General features: G+C 45.8%; 4 protein-coding genes across 10 annotated transcripts; 1 reads left to right on the top strand and 3 right to left on the bottom strand.

The window, feature by feature from the left end:
* The first annotated feature begins 107 nt into the window (after positions 1 to 107).
* On the top strand, positions 108 to 3,906 carry LOC129582449 (kelch-like protein 3). Its single transcript, XM_055473962.1, has 6 exons — positions 108 to 376; positions 537 to 813; positions 891 to 1,188; positions 2,634 to 3,251; positions 3,526 to 3,588; positions 3,689 to 3,906. Exons 1-6 carry the CDS (start codon positions 108 to 110, stop codon positions 3,904 to 3,906), a joined length of 1,743 nt encoding a protein of 580 aa, XP_055329937.1.
* Positions 3,907 to 4,275: 369 nt separating this feature from the next.
* Positions 4,276 to 7,917, bottom strand: LOC129582451 (uncharacterized protein K02A2.6-like). Its single transcript, XM_055473963.1, has one exon. The coding sequence runs from the start codon at positions 7,915 to 7,917 to the stop codon at positions 4,276 to 4,278; it is 3,642 nt and encodes a 1,213-aa protein (XP_055329938.1).
* Positions 7,918 to 9,779: 1,862 nt separating this feature from the next.
* LOC129582499 (uncharacterized) lies at positions 9,780 to 23,042 on the bottom strand. Of its 4 annotated transcripts, none has more exons than XM_055474010.1 (4): positions 11,222 to 11,237; positions 10,889 to 11,164; positions 10,711 to 10,827; positions 9,780 to 10,641 (listed from the first exon to the last, which is right to left on the bottom strand). In XM_055474010.1, the coding sequence occupies exons 2-4, from the start codon at positions 11,043 to 11,045 to the stop codon at positions 10,328 to 10,330; spliced, it is 588 nt and encodes a 195-aa protein (XP_055329985.1). In that variant the 5' UTR covers positions 11,046 to 11,164; positions 11,222 to 11,237; the 3' UTR covers positions 9,780 to 10,327. The 4 variants fall into 4 exon arrangements, with proteins under 4 accessions (XP_055329985.1, XP_055329987.1, XP_055329988.1 ...); XM_055474013.1 differs by lacking the exons at positions 9,780 to 10,641; positions 10,711 to 10,827; positions 11,222 to 11,237 and adding exons at positions 22,338 to 22,420; positions 22,490 to 22,657; positions 22,814 to 23,042 and having other exon boundaries at positions 10,989 to 11,164; XM_055474011.1 differs by lacking the exons at positions 9,780 to 10,641; positions 10,711 to 10,827; positions 10,889 to 11,164; positions 11,222 to 11,237 and adding exons at positions 14,752 to 14,886; positions 22,338 to 22,420; positions 22,490 to 22,647; positions 22,814 to 23,042.
* Positions 11,433 to 14,488, bottom strand: LOC129582497 (uncharacterized). 4 transcript variants are annotated; one of them, XR_008689632.1, is made up of 4 exons: positions 12,983 to 14,488; positions 12,160 to 12,919; positions 11,896 to 12,089; positions 11,433 to 11,761 (listed from the first exon to the last, which is right to left on the bottom strand). XR_008689632.1 is itself a non-coding variant. In XM_055474009.1 (2 exons), exons 1-2 carry the CDS (start codon positions 14,213 to 14,215, stop codon positions 12,611 to 12,613), a joined length of 1,542 nt encoding a protein of 513 aa, XP_055329984.1. In that variant the 5' UTR covers positions 14,216 to 14,488; the 3' UTR covers positions 11,845 to 12,610. The 4 variants fall into 4 exon arrangements, 1 of the variants encoding a protein (XP_055329984.1); XR_008689633.1 differs by lacking the exon at positions 11,433 to 11,761 and having other exon boundaries at positions 11,845 to 12,089; positions 12,160 to 12,491; positions 12,547 to 12,919; XR_008689631.1 differs by lacking the exon at positions 11,433 to 11,761 and having other exon boundaries at positions 11,845 to 12,089.
* Positions 23,043 to 23,486: the final 444 nt, after the last annotated feature.

Here is a 23,486-nt window from a genome sequence, read left to right on the forward strand (position 1 = left end):
CTCTTGCTGGACAGAGTAAAAGGTTTAAGGAGTTATTTGATTCCAGATTAATTTATTTTTCTTTGACAACTGTTTTCACTTAACTGTCAGCTGCACCCTTTGAAACGATGTCGAAGCCACGCAGTTCTGCCTATCACGCTCCTCATGACTGTCGGGCTGAAGAGTTTCTGCGCGGACTGCGTGAACAGCAGTCGACGGGGACGTTCTGCGATGTTGTTCTGAAGGGCTGCGAGGACTTTGCGGTGGGCATTCCCTGCCACCGCAGTGTCCTCAGCGTGCACAGCGCCTACTTTCGGACCGTCTTCACGCAGGACTGGAAAGACTCGTCGCAGCCGGTCTTCCAGCTGCACAACATCGGCAGTCACACGTTGAACCAGTGAGTGACGAGTCCTCACCATCAGTAGTACTTCAATTCAACGAATAATATGCATTAGCAGCCCAATGCGCCCAGCCAGAAACGCTTGTACTGCGGTGGGAAATACTTCTGTAAGTAGAAACTGCCTCTTAATTGTGATCGTTCTGAATTCATTGTGCAGGTTGGTGAGGTACGCCTACACGCTGATCCTGAACATCGATGCTGACAACGCGCAGTCCATCCTGGAAGCGGCGGAATTCCTGCAGATGACTGCCGTGGCTGGTCTGTGCTGGGAGTACGTGGAAGACCACATACAGCTGTCCGACTGCTTGGCCGTCCACGCTCTGGCCTCCAACCACCACAACACCCATATGGCCGAGGCTGCACTGGGCCTTATCCGTCGACACTTTCTGCACTTCATTGAGAGTCCGGGCTTCCTTCAAATGGACGCGCAACAGGTACTAACCGTTTTCGATATGTCGCTACGTCAGCCAGTTTGAAGATTTTTTCTCTTTTTTTGTCTCTATCGCCACAGCTGATTGCGCTGATGGCATCGGATGACGTGGACGTGACGAGTGAAGACCAAGTGCTGCGGGCGGTGCTGCACTGGTTGGATCACGACCGTCCCGGACGATTGGCGCACCTGCACGCCGTCCTGCAGGTGGTGCGTGTTCCCTTCCTGAGTGACAGATGCCGACAGGATTATGCGCTGGCTCTTAGTCTTGGCAGATCATCATCCGCGGTGCCACGGAGTCGGTCCGCGCCGGGCCGTGGACTGGCCGACGGGACCCAGACGACGAAAAAGGCCAAACCCCGGCATTCTTTGGGTAAGGGTATGTAGTGTATGTAAGTACTCGTACAACGGTTGTACGAGTTTCTCGTGAAATGGATAATGGCCTATGACTAATGTGCCGCAGCAGCGGTGTTGTTGTTGTCCGTTATTGTTGCCATGTCTAGTGTTTAGTTGGTTGTTCGCTGCTGTCCCTAGCGGACATACGAGATTATGCCGTTTCGTTAAAGGGTACGTGTAGGGCGCAGTGAGGGAATTAAATCGTGACCCGGTATAGGGTGTCCAGTTCGTGTATTTGTACGAATCCTTTCGCTTTGGCGTACTCCGCAGCACTTGGCATCGCCTTATGGCGTCCTATAGTCAAACGATTTGTATAGCGGGTGCGAAGTTGACTTCGAACCCGTTTGCGCGTCTGCACGCATCATTTAATTGATGAATTATGAGTAAGATAAAATTTCAGTAATTGTAATCACAATACGCTCTACAAAAATCCCATTTAGGACCGATCTTCTTCGAATTTTGCAAAAGAGTGAACTAAGCGTACAGATTGTTTTGACGCGAAACCACAATTTTGGTAAGTTTTTCGAATTTAAATTAAAGTAAAAGTTTCGCAATTCATTTTAAAAATCTGAAGGCTTGATGGAAGTCAAAATAATCTCCCTGCTTATTTGGGACCAGTTATGTGCAAAATCTTAAGAACATCTATTCTTAATGAGCTTCCTCATCAAAATAATCTTCTTGCTTGGTATTTACGCCCATTTAAATGCAGAATCTTAAATCTTTATTTGATTTTTTGAAATTCATTTTAAAATTTCAAAAACCTGCTGGAAAGCTGGTTCGGTGTAAAAACGATCTTCGTGGTAATTAGCGTTTTCCTGCAGAATTTGAATAGGATCGGTTTATACATAATGAGACTTTTGGTGCACCTTAACTTTTGGAATATTATTTCACCGATAAATTCCCAACCGGATGTTGCGCGCACAAACGGTTCTCACGCCAATGTATACAAAAATCACTTGGCTATAGAATGTCTTAAGAGGAGAATCCTCTGTACACACAGCAGCCGCCCATCCGCCGCCTACCTGGTTGGCTCAAGCTCAAGCACATTAAATTTTAATATCTTGATCTTCGCCAACAGCGGCGATGGCACAGTGGCTGTGCTACGTGGATCACACTCGGTAGCCAGCGGTTCGATTCCGCTCCATCGCCATTTTCGGAATTTCCTCAACAGACAGGATCTTCATCTGACCGCCCTCCCTCGCTGAGATCACCACGGACAGCCGACTTATGGCTGCCTCTGTTACAAAACAATGCAAAAAAGTGTGCGGGAGTGCGCGAAAGCGAAAGTTTCAGCGCATGTACCCAGATCTGGTACCATGTACCGGCCCACTTCCCTTAAAATGGTGAAATCATCTTCTAAACTCTTTTAAGTTGTGTAAGATAACAACACGTCTATTGTATAAAAACGACGTGATAATTTTGTGACAGGAGCACAGGAAGTAATCTTGTGCGTGGGCGGATGCAACATGGGTAACATGGATCAGCTGTACGATTTGGCCGTTTCGGTTGACGTCTTCAGTCCATCGATACCGGCAGTCTGGCGCCTGAAAGAGTTGCCAGTAGACGTTGAAAAATGCCGCGCAGTGATGCCGGACGCTAGTGCGATGATGATCTGCAGTTCGGGCGACATCGTCACGGTGCACCGCAACCGCCGCTACACGGACCTACAGGGCGCGTGGTGGAAGGAGATCCACATGCACACGCCGCGCGATTCCGCCGGTCTTGCCGCGCTGGATGGCCGCGTTTACGCCGCCGGCGGCTATGATGCGCGCAAGGTGCTACTGTCGTCTGTGGAAGTTTACGATCCCGACAGTCGTGCCTGGAGCGCCGTGGCCGCGCTGCCCGTTGCTCTGGCTTCCGTGGCGCTGGTGGCGTGTGACGGTCGATTGTACGCCTTTGGTGGCGCCGGTGAAGACCGCTGCGGTTGCAGTTTGGCGTTCTCGTATGATCCCGCAACGGATGCCTGGAGTAGACTGGCCGATATGCCGACGGCGCGCAGCGGAGCCGCTGCCTGTGTGGCGCCCAGCGGGCTGATTTACGTTGTTGGTAAGCGATAGGTTGGTCGCGCCGTAGTTAAAAAGAATCTTGAGACGAAATAAGAATGCAGTCGGTGTGGTTCGGTGCTTAAATGAACGGCTTTCGAGTCCAGTCATCGACGGGATTTTTCTTTCATCAGTATTGTGTTCAGTATCTCAGATTTTTAACAGTACTTACTGTCAGAGAGTCATCCTCTCCTTACAGATTGGTGATGGGTCAGCTGGCTGTAAGCCACTACGGTTTGCTCGAATGGCCAGTCTTAATCTTGCGCTGAATTATTTAGGTGGAAATGAACACCGTCATGTGGAAGCGTACGATCGTGCATCCAATCGGTGGCTTAAGAAAGGTAGGTGTACTTGTTCTGGTTACTGAAAAATAGCATGTTCAACGTTGTGGATGTACCGGGTAGTCGTGATGCTGACATCAGTGTCGCTGTGTGATCACAGGCGATACGCTTATGACGCGCTATGAACTGGGATGTGCCAGTGTGAATGGGAAGCTGTACGCTCTCGGGGGGTGCGGTGGTGGGTGTCACGACAGCATCGAAGTGTACGACGAGGACGCGGACCGCTGGGCGCTGCACGAGTGCCGCTTGCCGCAGCCCAAGTCGCACTTTGGCTGCGCGGTGATGAAGCTGAAGCGCGGACCGCAGCGCGCCCATTGAATGCCGTTGACTCGCTACTGCTGGTAAAACGATGCAGTACGAATGTGGTCTCGTTACATCTGTGCGAAGGCAAAGAAACGATCGTCTCTCGGAATGGATACAGCCGATGAATGAAGATGTGTCGAGTGACTTTTTTTATTTCAGTATGTTGAGGAGAAAGCAGCGCCGTGCCTTGCTGTCACGTATTACCAATACGTATATATTTATTCAGCGAGCCAGCCAGAGAACTAACTAATCTGTAGACTGTATGTCAGGAATGAAAATATTCATAAAGGTTAACGTTGCTAAGCACTTGCAGTCATATACTAAGTACATGCCGTCACACCTTCCCCAGTGTGTTCGAAGTTAACACACTCAATTATTACACAGTTAAGAACCAAATTTAGGATCCGCTATCAATCGATCCGGTTTCACTATGGTTCGCTCCGTTCTTCGTAAATCTTCAACGGGCTGCGGCGGCTTGACCTTTTTCGGTTTGGTTGGCTGTTGAGATGCCGCTGGCTCATTTTTCGCTGTTGTTGCTTCTTTGACGTTATCTGGCGGAGATTTCACAGTTTCAATAGCAGGGCGCGCCTCCTGTTTTGGTGTTTCATCCGCCATTCGTGCTGCAGTATTGTTCTGTGCGTCGACAACTGGCTTTTCTGGCAATGTACTGCCCAGTTTCGTTTCATATGGTTCCAGCCAGTATCGTGGTCGAATTTGATTATAGTGGCGGCGCCAGACTGTTCCGTTGACGGAAACCTCCCAGATTCGGGTGCCATCCCGTTTGATCAGTTTTCCACTAACCCAGTCAACGTCGCGACTGGGGCGGAAATCTCGAACGAGAACCAGCTGACCAGGCAGAAAGTTTTTTTGCACAGTCCGCTTGTCGAAATTCCTGCGGTAGCGTTCGCGGTTACGCTCAGCAGTAGTCATCATGACGGGGATCAGCAGGTCCAACGTTGAGCGCATTTTGCGGCCCATGAACAGCTCGGCCGGCGACTTGCCCGTTGTGGCGTGTGGAACACTGCGATACCGCCAAAGGAACTGACGCAGGGCAACCGGAAGTGTTTTACCATCTTCCATCAGCTTCGCGATTCCCTCTTTCACGGTCTGCACGTAACGCTCTGCTTGCCCGTTGGACTGCGGGTGACCCGGTGGCGTTCGGATGTGCTTAATTCCGAACTGGGTACAAAAATCCGCAAACTGCTGTGAAGTAAATTGCGTACCGTTGTCGGAAACGGCTTCTGCAAATGCTCCGTAGCGACTGAACATCGTGAGCAGAGCATCAATGACAGTCTCGGTCGTGGCGTGCTTCATGGAAATGACTTCCGGCCACTTTGACATGGCGTCCACTACCACGAACAGCATCGTTCCATGGTACGGACCTGCAAAGTCCATATGTACGCGTTTCCACGGCGCGTCAGGAACTTCCCACTGGGCCAAGGGAACCTTCGCGGTGTCATGTGCTCGCTCTGCGCAGGTGCGGCAGTCTTTGGTGACTTGCTCGATATCGCGGTCCATCTGCGGCCACCAACAGTAGCCTCGGGCTTCGGCCTTCATCTTGCCAGCCCCCATGTGGGCTTCGTGCAAGTATGCTAGCACCTGCTGGCGAAACTTCTCGGGGATCACAGTCCGGTGACCCCAGCAGACACAGCCATTCACCCTGACCAGTTCGTGCTCCAGCCGTTTGTACGGTCGGAGGGTATCTGCAACGGTACTAGGCCAGCCGTTCTGGATGTAACGGCTTACTTCTCGGAGTTCCGGGTCAACCAGTGTCTCCTCCGCGATCGCTGTGACTGACAGCGGCAGGTGGTTGGCGTTGTCGCTATGCACGGCACTCACGACGTTGTCCATGCCGAGACCGGATATGCCTTCCAGCTGCGTAGAGTGCAGTGGCAGGCGGCTCAACCCGTCTGCTTGGCCGAAATCCTCCGTCCTGCGATACTCGATGGAGAAACTGTACCCCATGAGCAGCAACGCCCATCGCTGTAGGCGGTTGGCGGTCACGACGGGAACGCCCTTCCGGCTGCCGAATACGCTGAGAAGCGGCTTATGGTCTGTCAGCAGCGTAAACTCCCTCCCAGCGATGTACTGGTGGAATTTCTTGCAACCAAACACCAGCGCCAAAGCTTCTTTCTCTATTTGACCATAATTCTTTTCGGCCGCACTGAGACTCTTGGACGCGTGGGCAATTGGTCGCTCTGTCCCGTCAGGGAACCGGTGGCACAGAACAGCACCCAGGCCATACTGGGAGGCGTCGGCAGCCAGCACCAGTGGCATTTCCGGGTTGAAGTGCACCAAGAATGTCGCCCGGACGATGTCCTCTTTCAGTTCTCGGAACTGACGCGCACATTCCTTTGACCAGTCCCATGTCGCTCCGGTCTTCAGGAGATTGTGGTAGACATTACACTTTGTCGATACATCGGGAAGGAACTTCCCGTAGTGATTCACCATGCCAAGGAAGGCGCGTAGCTCGCTGACGTTCCTTGGTTCGTCCATATCCAGCAGTGCTTTGGCGCGGTCGCGCGATATGTGTCGGCCGCGGCTGTCCACCACAAAGCCAAGGTACTCCACCGATTCTTGCATGAACCGGCACTTGGTCTGCTTAAGCGTCAGGCCGTGTTCTTCGAGCCGCTGCAGGACTTTTTCGAGGTTGCGGAGGTGTTCTTCTTCCGTCGCACCGGTGACAATAATGTCATCTAGGTAGACAGCGACACCTTCACAGCCCTGCAGGATCCGCTCGATGATCTGTTGAAAGATGCTTGGACCACTGGCCACGCCAAATGGGAGACGGTTGTAGCGAAACAGGCCTTTGTGTGTGTTGACTACAACCAGCTGTTTGCTCTCCTCGTCCAGCTCGATTTGGGCGTATGCTTCGGCCAGGTCGAGTGTACTGAATTTGCTGCCACCATTGAGTTTCGCAAACAACTCGTCTGGTGTCGGGAGCGGGTACTTCTGGACATCCAGGGAGTCGTTCAAGCCTGTGCTAAGGTCCGCACATGTCCGAATATCACCACCCCGCTTCTGAGTACCGACGATCGGAGCTGCCCACTCGGCATGATCGACTGGTGTCAGGATACCGCGTTCCACCAGTCTGTCCAGGTCCTTCTCTACCGCTTCGCGGAACGCGAAAGGCACAGTTCTGGCTCTACAGAACACCGGCTTCGCGTTCGGCTTCAGGTACAAATGTGCTTTGTACTGTTTGCAGTGCCCTAATTCGTCGCGAAAAACGGCCCGGTGGCGGTTGAGGACTTCTTCAAGCTTGAGGTCACCAGCGACCAGCCGGATGGATGACGCCTGGAGATCCTTGAGGCTTAGTCTGCTTAGATCCAGTGCCTGGATCCAGTCGCGTCCAAGGACGTTGCCACCTTGCGCAGCCACCACTATCGGCAGCGATTTCCGGGTCTGCGCGTGTGTGACCTTTACCGTGGCCGTTCCCATCACACGTAAGGTATGGCCGGTGAAGCTGCGCAGTGGATGCGTGTATGGGGCCAGTTTGGGTGAACCAATCTGTCTCCATGTCTCCACCGTGATTATGGTGACACCGGAGCCTGTATCGAGCACCGTCGACACTGGGGTGCCGTTCAACTGCACTGGCACGTAAATGGATTGCCCAATCGCGGCGTCAACCGACATGACGTCGAACTCTTCTTCGACCATCATGGTTCGCCGTCCGTCTCGGCCTCGCTGTGGCGGTTGCTTGCTGCTGCGGCATACTTTGACGATGTGCCCTTTCTTCCCGCAATTCCGGCACACAGCGTCCTTTGCCCAACACTCTGTGCGCGCGTGGTTAGCTCCGCATCCGGCGCACGGTGTGTCACCTCCGGGTCCGCTTCGAACTGGCGCGTTGCCTCTGCCGCGTCCAGCTCCTTGTCTGTTTCCCCGCGCACGGTTGCCTCCGCCTCTTCTCGGCGCGCCTTCGATCCTGGCTACTTCAGCGGCGGGCTGACCGCGCTTCGTGCTCTTCGCAAGCTCGTATTGTTGAGCCAATTCCAGCGCTTTCTCCAAGGTCGTAAAATCCTTGGTCATAAGGTGCTGTCGAGTTGCGTCATTAGTGACCCCGTTTAGAAATGTCGATGACATGTTTTTTCGAGGACATCAGCAGGGAAATTGCAGTTTATCGCTTTGCGGCGGAGTTTGTTGGAGAAATCAAGGAGAGTTTCTCCAGCGTCCTGCTGCAGTCGGAAGTAATTCGCCCATTCGACGGTGGCATTAGTCTTCCTGACGTATGCCTGCTCGAGTTTGTCTACGATTTGTGCATTTGTATAATCATCAGGATCGCGAGGCAAACACATCGAATGTAACATTTCCATCGCTTCAACCCCAAGAGCGTCAAGCAGAATGGCCTTTTGTTCGTCGGTGTCCGTGACCTTTCGCAATTTGATGTAATTGCGATAACGAAACTGCCAGCTGCGCCAGGTCATGGTCGCTGGCTCAAAACGGAGAAGACCAGATCCGCTATCATCTTTGGAGGGTGTAGAAGCAGGTGCAGAGGTAGTACTGTTTGGCATGGCTGCGCGTATGAGTTAGAAAACAATCCTTCACGCCAGAATGTCACGTATTACCAATACGTATATATTTATTCAGCGAGCCAGCCAGAGAACTAACTAATCTGTAGACTGTATGTCAGGAATGTAAATATTCATAAAGGTTAACGTTGCTAAGCACTTGCAGTCATATACTAAGTACATGCCGTCACAATACATGCCGTTCCCTTGGCCCAGTGGGAAGTTCCTGACGCGCCGTGGAAACGCGTACATATGGACTTTGCAGGTCCGTACCATGGAACGATGCTGTTCGTGGTAGTGGACGCCATGTCAAAGTGGCCGGAAGTCATTTCCATGAAGCACGCCACGACCGAGACTGTCATTGATGCTCTGCTCGATGTTCAGTCGCTACGGAGCATTTGCAGAAGCCGTTTCCGACAACGGTACGCAAACTGCTGTGAAGTAAATTGCGTACCGTTGTCGGAAACGGCTTCTGCAAATGCCTTGCATTGTCTGATTGAAAACCCATTGCATAGTTAACATGAGACGGAACAGTTGATCTGTTATGGGGTAAAGATGGTTTTTTATGTTGGTAGCATGTTGCTCCGGTTGTACTGGCTGTGCTACGTTGAGGATGATCAAGGCCGCACTCGCTAAGTCCCTTTATTATAATAATGCCTTTAATTTTTCTGTAGAGAATTTAATCGACCGAAGCGTAGCGAAGGTCATCTATGTTCAGCGTTCATGAAAAATGTGGTGTCTGTCGGTCACCGCCATCTAATGCACATATGCACATATGCGCGGTCTGCTCCTTCCATTGCCAGGGAGTAGTAGGGACACCAAATCGGATACGGAGTGAATCGAAGCCAAAAATGCGGGAAGTGCTAATTCCTCCGACCGACGAATGCTGATATTTAAGAGATCTATTTCTCTGATAATTTAGAGTTAGAATTTTGCATTTCTATCTTTACACCATACGTAAGCGACAAATATCTGTGTATACGAAGCCAGGAAGTGGGGAAACAGTCACAGCAGCTCGGTTTGGCAAGCGCCATACCGGCATGCATGGACAAGCTGGTTTCTGGTCTGACAGTAGGTAACGAATTTTGTAAGGATAGAGTAATCAACCGTAAAAGTATTTGTAGAACCGTATTAAACAATCAGCTCGTACGAAAACATTTCGGTGTTTCGCCGGGAAAGTTACCGCCATCTACTCGAACGGTGAGGCTGGTTTATTTTACTCAGTCACCATTGGTGACTGAGTAAAACAAAACAGACTTCGCGTTACCCGATTCGTCAGCGATGAAATTTGAAACAATATTACATATATATTGTCTAGAAACACGTCTAGAGCCGGTGAAACCATGCATCCGCCGGCTCAGAAGTTTCGCCGGCCCAGAAGGACGTCCACCGTAACTGTGACCTTAAATGTTTCAGAAGAAAACGGACCTTATATAAACACAAAATGGCGACGGCTTACGTCATAAACTGGAGTTGGGAGCTGGACTTTCTAGTTACAATTCCCGGTTGCACTTTATAACTACAGCTCCCAACTCCCACACATGAGTCATCACAACTGTACACTGTATATATTTCATACGTGTATGAAACACGCTACATATGCAATACTAACATCCGCACACAATTCGATGATATTATCATTAGACAAAATTTTAATTTTTGATTGTATTATATAATCGGTTGTCTGGATTGTGTTTTCACTTTAAAGTAAGTATTAAAGGCACGAAATCATAATAAATCACCATACATAAGCAAGAAAATATACTATCAAAATGGCACGCCTAGTGTGTAAAAAGAACTTTTGCGAAGCAGTTATGGGAACATGCATTGTTCTAATGTTAATTTTAATAATATTGCTCGAGGCCTTTTTCGGAGTAAGTCATAATATGAAAACCAGTATCAACAACTGTTCAGCACTGACAGTTGAAGATTTAATCAACGGAAACGTCACCCCATGGTCGAGTGTTAAATTCCGTGTCGACAATTCGACGCTTTGAATATGTAAGTCGAAACCGTTTATTTATTTCTTTTGCGGAAACCTCCAATTTACGCTTATTCCGCGTAATGTTAAACGGATAGTTCACGGTTACATCATTTGGCTGGTCTTGCGGTGCCAGGCTTTCTAATAGCATTTCCTTCAGGCTTTCGAGGTTCAACTGTTTCCTGGCTTTCCTTGTTAAGGTAAAGCCCTTGACCTTTATCGTTTCACTGCCAGTGTTGGTGCGGTACGCGTAGCTTTTAGGCCCTGAAAAGAATGAAGTATAAATACTTATAAGCTGCACCGTAAAACAGCTTAACGTAGATCCGAATGTACCGAGTGCAACAAATTCGTTGATGTGCTCATTAGGCTCCAAGGACGATGACAAATCTCCTAAACATGTCCCCACTGGCGGATCAGGCAAGTCATCAGTGTGAATATAAAAGATACTGTCTGCAAAGTGCACAGATAGAATTACAATACGAAAGACAGTTTCTTGAAATTCAGTACTTGCCAGTATCATGATATAACAAGCGGTCTCCAACCATTTCCATAAACTTCAGCAAGTGCAACCGCGCATATGCTGTTGTGAATGCCGCAATGACAACATTTGTCTTTTGCTTGTTGGGATGTAATCTTTTTAGAACGGTATTGAACAGCCATAACTTCATCAGTCACCAAGTCGAATCCGGCAACTTCGTATTTATTGGAAAACAAATAATCATGGAAAATCTCTTTCTTTTCAACAAATGCGGTGTTGGATCTGTCCTCCTGCTGGCCGAACTTACCCCTGTAAAAAGACTCAGAATTAAAACTGCATGTTGCCAATCGAATTAATACTCTTTACCAAAAACTATTCAGCATAAGTTTGGACAACGCTCTTAGCCCATCGTTTTCGCAATGTTGTTTTTATCCAATAAAATATTTTCTTTACTAAGAAACTCTTCAATATATCTGTCTTTGTCTTCCTCTGTTCGACAGTTCGGTGGATAGCCTGATGCCTCTGTTTTAAGCTTCAAAATAGATCTATGTATTCTCTGAATAAATATTGCATCTGCTCTGGATAATGCCAAACAGAGTAAATCTTTTCAATGCGGTAGCCAGCTTCTATCGCGCGGTGAATTTCTGGTGTACACCACGTTCCTTCCAAAGCCCTGTCATCATCTTCATGGCAGCACGGTGTGTTCACGCGCTCCTGTACGCATTTGGCACATAACGGAAATGTAAGCTTGTCGGTTCTGTACGGCAGTACAGGGAGAAATAATGACGGTGGTGGAATGATACGGCATTTCATCACTCCGAATATGCTTTCCACAGGCGGGAAGTCCTTTGTGATGATGACAGGAGCTCCCACTGGATAAGGCAGATTTTTATTGATGTAGGGGTACTCACTAATAACGTCGAGGGAATAGATTTTTCGCCTGGCGCACATTTGTGGTACAGTTTGATAGCGTTTGTTCGGCCCCCGGTGAATGCATCTCGTGGGTGCATAGGCTCTTCAATGTTTGCTAACTCGATGACTTGTTTGAATTCCATGTCTGCTGCTAGGCGCGCATCGTATTCGTGCTCCCAGATTGAAACAAGAGCGTAACCCATAGCTTTTATTGCGTCAAGGCGTGAGTCAGTTGCTTTGTTGATTTCTTCCATGGGGCGATTAAGAAATGGATGCAGTGTACTTTTTGTCGTGCAGTCGCTGCAACCGTGCCACATACACCCTTAAAAGAACAAACACAATTATATCAAAACTTTCTGTATTTGCTAAAATTCGTTGTTCATCTAATTTACCTAGAAACTCATAAACGGTTTTATTCCTTGGGTCAAAACCATCTACTGTCCAAGGGCCGATTCGAACCTCGCGCTGGAGTTGTATATCGTTGTCCATTTCAATCCATCGGAGCCAACGATCTCCTTTGGCAGAAGATTTTTTACCTTGTCCAGGGGGACCAATCAGCGCAATTTGGTTTTTCTTTAACATCCGCGCTCTCCAAAAATAATTACACATTCCAGGGGTGGTAAGGCCTGAAGCAAATGGACACAATCCATTCGTCACTTGTTGGAAGAGCGTTCGAAACTTCTCACATGCTTGTTGGAGAACAAGAACATCTTGCGAGCAATATCTATAACAGAGCTAAATAAATACGGCGGCCAGAGTAAATGACATATTTTACCTACCCAATAAAGTGAGCATTAAAGTCAAATTGATTGTTGTGACGGCGTCGCTCTTTACGGAACCACTTTATAAAACGTTTACGCTCTTTCTTTTCATGAGCTGGTAACCGTAATCGTGTCGATCTGGCCATGGAAGAATTTTGTTCCAATTTTCTGGCTGATTAAGTTTGTGAGGAAAGTCTCCTTTGGTTTCTTGCAAACCGAATGCTTTGGCAAAATTTTTGAGCGATGACGGCACATAATTCATAGAGTCACGGAATTTTATTTTAAGTTTTGAAATATCCATCTGCACAACCTTGCTCCCGTTAAAGATCAATGGGTGTGGAATGATTCCGTTCTTAATTAGATAGTTTAGCAGAAAATACCCGTCAAATCCCTAAAAAGTAAGTTTTTGTCAACAAAAGCTTATGATTGCTTATGAAGTTTTGACATTGTTTACCTTCAAGTTGTGTGCAATAAAGGTGTACCCACGAAAGCGTTCGCTAAAGATGAATTCCCCCAAAGCACTTGAAATATCACCGCTAATATTTCCATCTTCCGGAAGGACAAATTTCTCGTCTTTTGTTGCTATGACCGCTAAATTCACTTTGAAATCACCTGCCTCATCTTGAAACGTTTCAAGATCAAAGTACGCTAGCTTATCGTTTAGGTGTTTAGCCTTTTCTTTGTCTGTGAGCTCAATGGGTTGCATGTAGCAGACATGATTATCTTCGGGCATGAAGAACAATGAGCACGTTGGGCAAAAGACTTCACCACACCGATGTTGTTGGTCATCTATATCCAGTTCAATATCATCGTTTTCATTGTCGCTATCCTTGTCGCCGTCATCGTAAAGCGGATAATTTTGTGGCAAGTCGTAATTGGTCTTCATTCGACGATTCACCATGGAAACAAACGACTTACATAATTCACAAATAAAGAACTTTGCGCAGATTGGACTGCTTCCGGACTTATGCGTGTAAAAGCACTCTTGCCCATGGAAATCGCGATTACAGTCAGGACAGTGGATGTTCTGAAGCTTGTCCATAGGGCAGGTTACAGATAAACACTGATGACACTTGAACTCACATCTGTGGTTCTGCCTTTTGTTGTAGCCCTTCATACAGCGGTAGCAATAATACTGTTGTTCAAAATACGCGGGCAGGGATGTTAGCACGTCAAAATGATGATCATGATGCAGCAGCATGATCCGTTTTTCACAGTACGCGCCGCAGTACACAATTGAGTTTCCATGGTCCACCGAGACTACAATAAATTGATAATTTGGTAAAACGATTTCAAATCGAGGAATATCCTCCACACTGAATTCTCTATCTGGCAATTCCGCAGCCTGCAGCAACTCCTTGGTCTTTTCGGTCTGCAACTTCTTCGTTCGGTAAAGCTTTGTATACATTGTTTTATCGCCATCTGCATGCGCCTTAGCGACCACAATAGCTCGCGCCATACACAAGCAGTCCGTGTTGCGGATTTGTGTAATGCATCGTTTCTTGTCCAGTATTTGCCGTAACAGCTTTGAAACGTTTTTTCTGCACGACCCAGTTGGAATATCCGTATGCTGCACAGACAATTCAAAAGATTCATCCAATAAAAACGCCTGATTTGAATTCAAGATTCTCCGGATCGTTGTCATCCATCTTTCAACACTCAGCTGATCACGTTGGATAGGTGGCATCCAAATTGGGTATTGCAGTGCGTTTTGATACAAGCGAATTCTAACCAAATTGTGGGCTGGAATTGCCGAAAGCACGGTGTCCAGAATGTCTTTCAATAAAAGAGTTATGGTTTTAATCGCGTATTTAAATGACAAATTATCCAGACCGTGTATCACACATTTATAGGTTTCAAACGACACTGAAAATTTTTGTGAATATTTAGCCCCCGTTTTTTCCAACTCATAATAATCTTTAATATCATACAAATCCGGATCAAGTTCTTCTAGGTTCTGTACTGGCACATCGATCGGAGCCGGAGGTATAAAATAATTGTGATCGAGAAGCGCATAATTATGATTGAAAAGAGCAATATCAGCAAAGTTAGTTTCAGCACTGGTGCCGGGGTCAAACAATTCTGCGGATAAGTCAGGGTTTGCGCCATGATGAAAGCAAAATATGGCCAAAAAAAGTTGCTAGCGACAAAGATGCCACTTTATATAACTGATTTGGACGAGAACAAAATTCCAGTACAGCATTTTGTAACGGGTACGGTTAGTTAGGCAGGTTACACTGACTCATGCACTAGAAATTCTTGGCATGCTAATATCCGCGTGAGTACTTTCTTCACTGCAATCGGTATCGGTGGGAAATACAGCACCACAGCGGATGCAACGTCTGTTACCTCGGTCATCTGCAATAACATAGAGCTTGTTAAAATTTTTTTTTAAAAGCGCGGAAACATTTCATTGCATACCCCAGTAAGCATTCTGATCTGATCTTGAGTTGCGGCAGCGTCGTTGCCGTCGAACGTGAACTTTTACTTCTGGAATCGGCATACGGCAAAGCAGGCATTTCGTACGACTTTTTAAATGGTGATCCAGCATCCAGTTAGAGTAAGCTTGAGCTTTATTAGGACTGTAACACTTGTCCTTGCTTAGATCGGCAAAACGCGGACAGCCCAGTGTATCAAGATTAATGACATCAGATTTAATCAGTTTTTGAAGAATAAGACACTTTTGCCCCCCTTTTGCATAGAAAACGACATCGGCAGGATCGTCAACGTAGCGAAGATAATTTTTAAACGCTCGTTCGATTTGGTGTTCTAACTCTGAGATAGCTTTATCGAACACAGCATCAATATCCGAAGAACAAACGCCATATTTATTCACAATGTAATTGCTTGGCGCTAACGCAAATGTGGTATAATAAAGGCAATAAAATTCGACCGAGCTTATTGCAAGTGACGTAATAATTGGCTTCCCGTTAAGCGCATACCACTTAATGTCTACAACAATATGGTAAACCATTTTTGGACCTAATGCTTTAGAAATCGTTAATTTCCGCTGGCGTAATGAGATGAAAAAGCTGTTGCATCTGAAAATTGTCCACTGACTGGGGTATTTTATGTGCATCAAAACGGATGCAGCGCAACGTCACGCTGGACCGCAAAATATTTTGGTGCACAACAAATTATTTTTAATCACATACAAACAGAACGTGAAAAATCTGGCGTTGATGACGTGACTTTATTGCGTTATCTGGCGGAAAACAGACTGAATAAGCAAAGAATTATCACGGACAACAGTTTTTAAATTAAAATAATAATTAACATAAGCACAAACCATTCGATCATTCGAAGCTTTGCTATTGGTAAATAAATGAATAAGAGAAGTAAATGACTCGCCGGAGCATCGTTTTAGAATAAAAAAGCAGCAATACTGTCCGCATACGGTACTCCACTCCATTTGTAAACGATGCGCTTGTGAAATAACCATGCCCGCGTTCTTGCAAAAAAGTTTCAATGTAGTGGCCGTAATAATGCGGTTCATGACCGTAAGAGTCAAAATATTCCAGCTGTCCTGGTATAGCCTGGTAGAACGCCAGCCAATGCGAGCCAGGTTTCGCAGCTTCGTCAGTATTGACAACGCATGCCCATGGTAGCTTGGCTGGCAGCGACGATGGTAGCATATCCGCAGCGAATACACCAATAAAAGCGTCTCTCGTCACGGTATTTGAACGTAGCACGTGATCAATCTCAGCAGTGTCCATTGTAGTGCCGATCTGCATTCAAAATAAAATTTGAATTTTCTTTTTAAAGCTTTGTCCTGTAAACAACGGGCGACCGAGAGCGCGAAGCGCTCCGGTCGCCCATTGTTTACCACATCCGTCACGATTCTCTTCAGCGTCAAAAGGGGCCGACGGCGCGCCAACCCCCCACTTGCGACCCTGAAGCTTACCGCTCAGGCAACAACACGACAATGTTTTAGGCTGTCAAACGCTTACGTTACGTTTTTAAGCCGTAAAATCCGCAATGAGCTGGCGATGTGAGTTGACTTCAATTATATTATCCCACACCATCATCGTAATGGCCATAATTGGTTCAGTTAATTGGGCGGCGAACTGCAGGCGGATTGATAGATTTCCTTGGCGTACGGTGCTCATCGGTCCCCGGCCTGTCCGTGAAGGTGTCAGATCGAATCCCCAAATAGCAAATCCTTCCGCAAATGCTTTACGGTCGAAAGGCAGCGCCCCGTCCGGTGCGTGCAAGCGGCCAAGCGTCTCCAAAAGACCGTCATATGATTGCAAATAATCACCCGTGGCGAAATTTGGTCGGTAGGCTTGTGCGGGATACGACTGTCCGTCGACTTCGACACTTATATAGTTGAGATTGAAATGTTCAAAGTTAAACGGATTACCTCGGCGCAGCCCGTGAAAACTCGAGCTTTTTACAAATCCCACAAAAACACATTTGGGTACTGCTCCAATATTTAAATTAGCCAGCACTGTGCTCTGAATCATACCAATATCATTAACACGCATACACACTCTCTCAATAGGGTATTTCACAGTCTTTGTCGATAATTGGGCAGTAAGCGCAGACAAATATGCCGGATTAGGCACAAAGCGTTTGACGTACAGCCGCGGATTGCGAATGTATGCTTTAAAAGTATCCACTGGAAGATTGGCGTATGAACGCAGGTAGAATTCCGGCTTATTCAAAATGAGGCGCACATGTAGCGGTACACCGGTGATCAAATTTTTTCCCTGCTGGAAAATGTCCGTACATAATTTGGCGCTGAATGGGACGTACTCGTTGGTCACAAACATGGCTTTCCGCGTTACTTCTCCAGCGTTATTGGCATGATCTTCTAGGTACCCGGGAGTGTCTATATAAAATCCAGCACTTGTTGCCTGGCTTTTTAGGGCAGCCGGTGTGTACCCCAACAAATTTTCCAAATACGCTCGGTAGGCATATAATGGGGTGGAATTAGTTATCAGGCGGTTGGCCATTGTTACCTCTACCGAGCTGAATATAGAATGCGCTATTAGGTTCACTGGTGCAACCAGATCCGTGTTTTCAATATGCGTAGCCGCACCAAGTCCTGCAATTTGCTTTTTGATTGCAATATCCATTTCTAGCGTAATTTCCGGTAGCACTAGCAGCGCCGACGTTGAAGGGGGAATGTAAAAGGAAATTTCTCCAGAACTAATTTCTTCTGTTTGCCCTGATGTTGGTAGAATGCGTTCTTCTTCTGTCCGCACAAAATCCGCTAGAGTGGCCGGAACGGAGAATAAATCCGACTCGACCTGCATAGCTGGCACGCTTCCTTCCAAAATAAAAGCCATTTTAAAATGCGTCCTCAAATTCTCTTGGGGGAATCCGTTTAAGCCGTTTAAGTCGGAAGGAAGGTTTCTTTATCTTTTTTGTCCTCTTGTGCTGCTGCTTGAGCCGTTTGATGCCTCCTTGCTGTTGAGGTTGCGCAGTTAACGCTTCCGAAATTTTCTCTCCTACCTTCTTGGATGTTTCACTAAGAACTGTTGTCGCTGCGTCGCGTAAGTGGGGCTTTGCTGCTTCCATTGCTGCTCTGGCATGTGGTGCCGCTGCTTTAATAACCGGGGCAGCAAAATGCGCTAATTTACTAAACATTGCGCGCAGAAAATTAGGTAGCATAAATCCGCTGCCATTTTGCATTAAACTCCCGCGATAGCGTGTCATGACGGCTCCATAGCCGTGCTGGCTACTAGCGCCCGTGGCGGCCCCCGCAAATAAATCCAGATAGAACGATGGTGACGGCTCAAAGAGGATTACGGGCATTTTTTAGCGATAGTAATACTGAATGGGGCGGAAATGCAGCTTTACCATTGACTTTCCAGTCTGAAAAATTGCCGCTTCTCCGAGATCAGTTGCAATGTTGATATCAATAGTGTCCAGTCGATCGTATAAAACAGGTAAATAATGTGGATCCTCAAACCTTTCCGAAACAATTTCGAAGCGAGGAACACTTGCTTTAATGGGGAAAGCGCGCAAAAGCTGCATAGTTTCATCGCCCACAATATTGTAGTCGCACTTGTTGCAGTAGACAAAAATTGATTGGTTCCCAATGTGCATATTCACGGGCTTATCTGCTGTCATTGTTATAGACGTCTCCAACAACTGCAACTCTGCCAAGGCTTTCAGCTGGTCGGACAGTGTTGTAGCTGCGGAAGCAAAATTCGTTTTTTCCATCAAAAAATTTTCATATTGTTCAGACTGTGCAGCAGAAAATCGTCGTTCTTTAAATCCAAGCATACGGGATAGATGCAAAGATGAGGGAGGAAAATCCAGAAAAACACGTACGCTGGGAAATTTCACTTTGAGCTTGGGCTCGGTTGCTACTAATTCTAGTTGAAAAGCCTGTTCTTCCGCTGTAGAATCGCGAAATGGCTTTAACCGTGGTACTTTATTGTTGATAAAATTAATGATGTCACTTTTCTCATAGATCCCTGCAGGTACCGTAATTGTGTCCCGGTCCATAGCGAAAACACCGTTGCTATCCATAGAAGTAATTTGGTCAACGTGCAACGTTTGGGAACTGGGTAAATTGTACATTGAATTAGGATACTGTATTTCCACCAATGCCATTTCCCATTGTCCCGGTAGGGATATCACGCTCTTTAACTTTGTGGTCCATTCAGCTGCATTATTTTTTGGGAACTGTTGCATACAGGCATCAGATGGAAGCGTGACATAAAAGCTATTATGAGCCATTTCTGACACGACTGAGTTCGGCTTCGTAATATTTCCCGCGAATTAAATCCCCGTCTTCATCCAGTAAAACGTAGAGGGGCTCGGGCTGTTGTGGTAATACTTGTTGTATCTTGTAAATTTCCTCCTTAAATGTTGACTCATATTCTTTTTCAAAAAGTGTTTTGTCGATGGCTACTCGTACTGTGTCACCTACTCTGTACTTTGGCTTTTTCTGCTTTCCCAATAATAATTCTGCATATAGTCGATTGAATATTTGCAGAGAATTGGACTGGCTAACCTCATTAGGCGTGACTTTATGCGAAGAATGAATTGCGTTGTTGTAACTGTTTACCAAATCTCCCAGAACGTCCCAGTACACTTTAGACTGTCGGTGTCGAAATAATTTCCATATTCGTTTCTTGAGATTGCGTATGCCATTTTCAGCTAAGGATGCTTTGATTGCTTTATTTTCAGAAGAGAACAAAAAAACCTTTTGGGCTGTCAAAAAACTCTTAACATTCTTATTGTAAAATTCAAGACCTTTGTCCGTTTGCAATTTAATGGGAGCTCCGAGTTCTGCAAACACCTTTTCCAACCCAAGTTTTACTTCTAGACCGCTTTTATTCTTTAGTAGTTGACAGCTCACTTTCTTGCTGAAGACGTCGATCACAAACAATATCCAACGGTATCCTTTGTTCTGCTTCGCATATTTTGACATGTCTGCCAGATCGGCTTGATATTGCTCCGCTAGGTTTGAGACAACTACGGGGTTTCTTTTGAACCTTTTGCGTCGAGATTTGTGGACTGTATATGGATCCAGATGCTCCAGCTGTTCCCGCGTTTGTTGATAGTTTGGTGCTTGTGGAAAGTGGCTGCGAAACTTTTGAATCCCTGTTAAGCTGCCCGGGTGCTGAGGGTTCAGATACGCTTGTCGTAGCAGTAGATTGGCCATCGTATTCGTCGTCGCTACTGCTTGATCCATCGCAACAGCTAGATGTGCAGTTCCATGTCATACCTTCACCCAAAGACAAAGAAAAGGGAACGCATCCACCACCACTCATTTGTTATTAATAGTCATCCAGTTGAACTGGGATTTGGTTCTTGAACCGATGGGACCTTCGATTTGTAAAGTGTTTTCATCAAATACTTCTCGCTTTGCACGCTTGCGTTTTGCCGGGGGTGCAAGTGGAATAGGAGGGAAAGCATCTAACATACGATCAGGTATATTAGGGGGTACCCACGGCTTCTTTAATAGTTGTGCTGGAATGGGGGGCACAGATGCTGGAGGCGGAATAACCATTTGGTCAGGGCCAAACGCCGACTCTTTCAGCGCCAAAAAGCGAGCCAAGTTTCTTGATAACAGTTCCGCTTTCTCCCATTCGCTTAGCGTATTCCGTGAAATTATATCTCTCATCAAATCGTCCAGTTTTACAATATCCACAACTTCAGTAGGCTGCTGTTGTAATTGGACATCCGTTACAATACGACCAACCGTGTCACTTGCAAGTCTTTTCATTTCGCTCGCGGGAACAATATAATGCACTTCCGGTTTCATTTCAGTAAGGCAGTTCCTAAAACAGCTGCCAATACAGGTAGAACCGCAGGTAAGAATCCTCCGCGCTGTAATAAAATTTCCCTCTTGCTTCGTAAAGGATATTTTTTGAGGGCAATCAGCTTTAATGGTCGACGCCAACGCTGACACACCTTTAGCTGATCGGTGGTAAGAGGCACTGAATTCTTTACCAAATTCAAACAAATTTCTTCAAAACAGCGAAGTTGTCGTTTCGAAATATTTTCCAAAAGAAAACGACGCTGCTTAGGTTTCAGCGATCGCAGGGTAAGGAGAAACGGTGCAAAGTCTTTTAAAATCTGATCACACATTCTTGGGCAAGTTTGTCGTTTGTGGATTGATGTAAATTTTGTCAACTCTCCCGGTAATACTGCTGAACGAATCCTTAAATAGGCAGGTGTGTCCGGTTTCATATCCAAAATGAGAGGTTGAAATGGTTCCTGGCCGATTTCCTCGTAAGCTCCACTGAGATGTTTTAAACCAGTCTGCCTTTCTAGAATCTTGATTTGGTTCACATCACGATTATTTTTGAACAGAATAAGATATTGTGCATTAAGATGCACGTCTCGCATAGCAGACCCTTGTTTGTATAGGTTATTGAATAATAAAAATACACAAAGCCGTTTATGGTGTACTTTTTGAGTGAAGAGTTTAGATAAATGCTCATTTTTCACCAAACCACTTGCCACGTCATCCAGTATCAACAAAATATTTTGTTTACCATCAAAATAATTTTCATCCTCCACAATTTGTTGAATATTTTTGTCAGTTCAATCCCAGGGACTTTGCGCTGAAGCATTTCGTAGGCTGGCTGCATTTCTCCGTACACCAAAATAATTCTTCCAAATGGTTGGTCAAATAATTTATCGCGCTCCATAATTAATTTTGACACATACGTCGTTTTCCCCGAAGTCGTTGGCCCCACAACAAGGACTGAAGCGGGTAGTCGGAATCTCAAATCAGCTGTCGTGCGCGGATACCTATTTAAGGAATCCATTTCCAAAGGGCGGAGCTATTGCTAGCGTACCGATAACAGAATGGAGATTTCAAAGCGGAGGGTTGTCTTGGATATTGATTGGTTTATCGCTGGCTCCCAACGGCTTATAAAACAGCTGGCATTTTGTGATTGCCCAACTGGTGTTAGCAGGTGCTACACAATTTATTAGGTGCAAAAGATGCTATTACTCTTCAAACTGCTGAAAACGAATTGCGCTTGTTATTAGGAAACTAAATGCAGCAATAAATAAAATTACAAAAAACCTATCGCTGCATATTTCTATTACCTGGCATTAAAAAGCAGTAGTGCTTAAGTTAGTAAGAAATGTAAAGAACGTTTATCCTTAAAAGTACATGGTACATACTACATAAACGGTGCAATACTGTACAGTATTGCACTGTACAGTATATACAGTGCAATACTGTACAGTGCATTAATCGTTAATTATGATAAATAGGGTTCATTACGAAATGTATTTTTTGTTATAAAAGCATTGAGCTAATATACAAGCATATAATAATAATTTCTGTAATGTAAAAACTGCGAAATCAGCAAATTACGCCATACCGTTGACAAGGTGGAAAAATTCTTTGAGAGGTTCAGGCCAACTTTTTCCACTCGAGCCCTCGTTGCTTGTAGCACCCCTGAAACTATGTACACATAAAACATATACCATGTGTTACAACACAATATGAACTAAAAACATTTGCTTCACTTACTTCGGGTACAAGAAATTCATAAATTCTGCAATTAGCGGAGTAATCGTTAACAGAAATGTGGCTTTGGCTCCAGTGGAAAAAAATTTGCAGCGACCCTGGCGGACTTTTTCCAGTTGATCTGCACGCACGCATAAGCATGCACGCAGTAGACCATCAGACTGCAAATAACTGTCAAAATTGATTACACAGTACAGTCATAGTGTACAGTAATAAAAAAAATAATATGTCATCGTACCTGTTAGTTTTCATGATTATATATGTATAAATAAATTGAGAATAGAGCAGCTAGTAATATCCGCTGAAAAGCAATTATATTTCACTTACTGTACGTTGAAAGGCTTTAACGAGCCAGATGCGTTGAAGTGCTCCTCCATAGTGTAAAAGAATGTAAACAACTTGTTGAATCAAGCAGCGAAAGTGAACCAGTATAAATGTGCAGTGTACAGTAGTATCTATACAGTACATTGGGCTCATGTCGAGTTTCACAATCATGTCCAAGCCGTGCACAATCCAGACAAGCAATTAAACTACACGGTAAGTTGACAAATAATTATGTTTATTATAAATACACATCATTACTACAAGTGTTTTAAATAATAAGAGACGCGCATAGTGTGTATCACCATCGCTGACGAGCCAGCTGCGCTAATGTGCTAGTGCCGCTCCATGCGGTAAAAGAATGTAAACAACTTGTGTGTGTGTGTGTGAATATCAGTAAGTGAGTAAATTAGGTAGTGTACTTCTATACAGTATACATATGCAGTAATCATATGCTGCAGTTGTGCTGAATCATATGCTGCAGTTGGGAGCTGCAAGTACAAAGTACAACCGGGAATTGTAACTAGAAAGTCCAGCTCCCAACTCCAGTTTTTGACGTAACCGACGCCATCTTGTGTTTATATAAGGTCCGTTTTCTTCTTGTTTCTTTTCAAGTAGGTTTTGCAGAATAATTTTCGATATGGCTGGCAATTTTTGCCATGTTCCGAGAACAGCGGAA

The sequence above is a fragment of the Paramacrobiotus metropolitanus genome, unplaced genomic scaffold, assembly GCF_019649055.1.
Source record: "Paramacrobiotus metropolitanus isolate TYO unplaced genomic scaffold, Prichtersi_v1.0 Parri_scaffold0000007, whole genome shotgun sequence".
NCBI classification, from domain to species: domain Eukaryota; kingdom Metazoa; phylum Tardigrada; class Eutardigrada; order Parachela; family Macrobiotidae; genus Paramacrobiotus; species Paramacrobiotus metropolitanus.

Bases quoted from the DNA above. Each gene is read 5' to 3' on its own strand.
- LOC129582449 (XM_055473962.1), top strand. From the start codon at position 108: ATGTCGAAGCCACGCAGTTCTGCCTATCACGCTCCTCATGACTGTCGG. The intron at 377-536 runs GTGAGTGACGAG...TTCATTGTGCAG, and splicing joins GGCAGTCACACGTTGAACCA to GTTGGTGAGGTACGCCTACA. The intron at 3,589-3,688 runs GTAGGTGTACTT...GTGTGATCACAG, and splicing joins CAATCGGTGGCTTAAGAAAG to GCGATACGCTTATGACGCGC.
- LOC129582451 (XM_055473963.1), bottom strand. From the start codon at position 7,917: ATGACCAAGGATTTTACGACCTTGGAGAAAGCGCTGGAATTGGCTCAA.
- LOC129582499 (XM_055474010.1), bottom strand. From the start codon at position 11,045: ATGAAGTTATGGCTGTTCAATACCGTTCTAAAAAGATTACATCCCAAC. The intron at 10,828-10,888 runs GCAAGTACTGAA...TGCACTTTGCAG, and splicing joins CTTGTTATATCATGATACTG to ACAGTATCTTTTATATTCAC. The intron at 10,642-10,710 runs GTACATTCGGAT...CATTCTTTTCAG, and splicing joins CAACGAATTTGTTGCACTCG to GGCCTAAAAGCTACGCGTAC.
- LOC129582497 (XM_055474009.1), bottom strand. From the start codon at position 14,215: ATGCCACCTATCCAACGTGATCAGCTGAGTGTTGAAAGATGGATGACA. The intron at 12,920-12,982 runs GTAAACAATGTC...CTTACTTTTTAG, and splicing joins TTATTGCACACAACTTGAAG to GGATTTGACGGGTATTTTCT.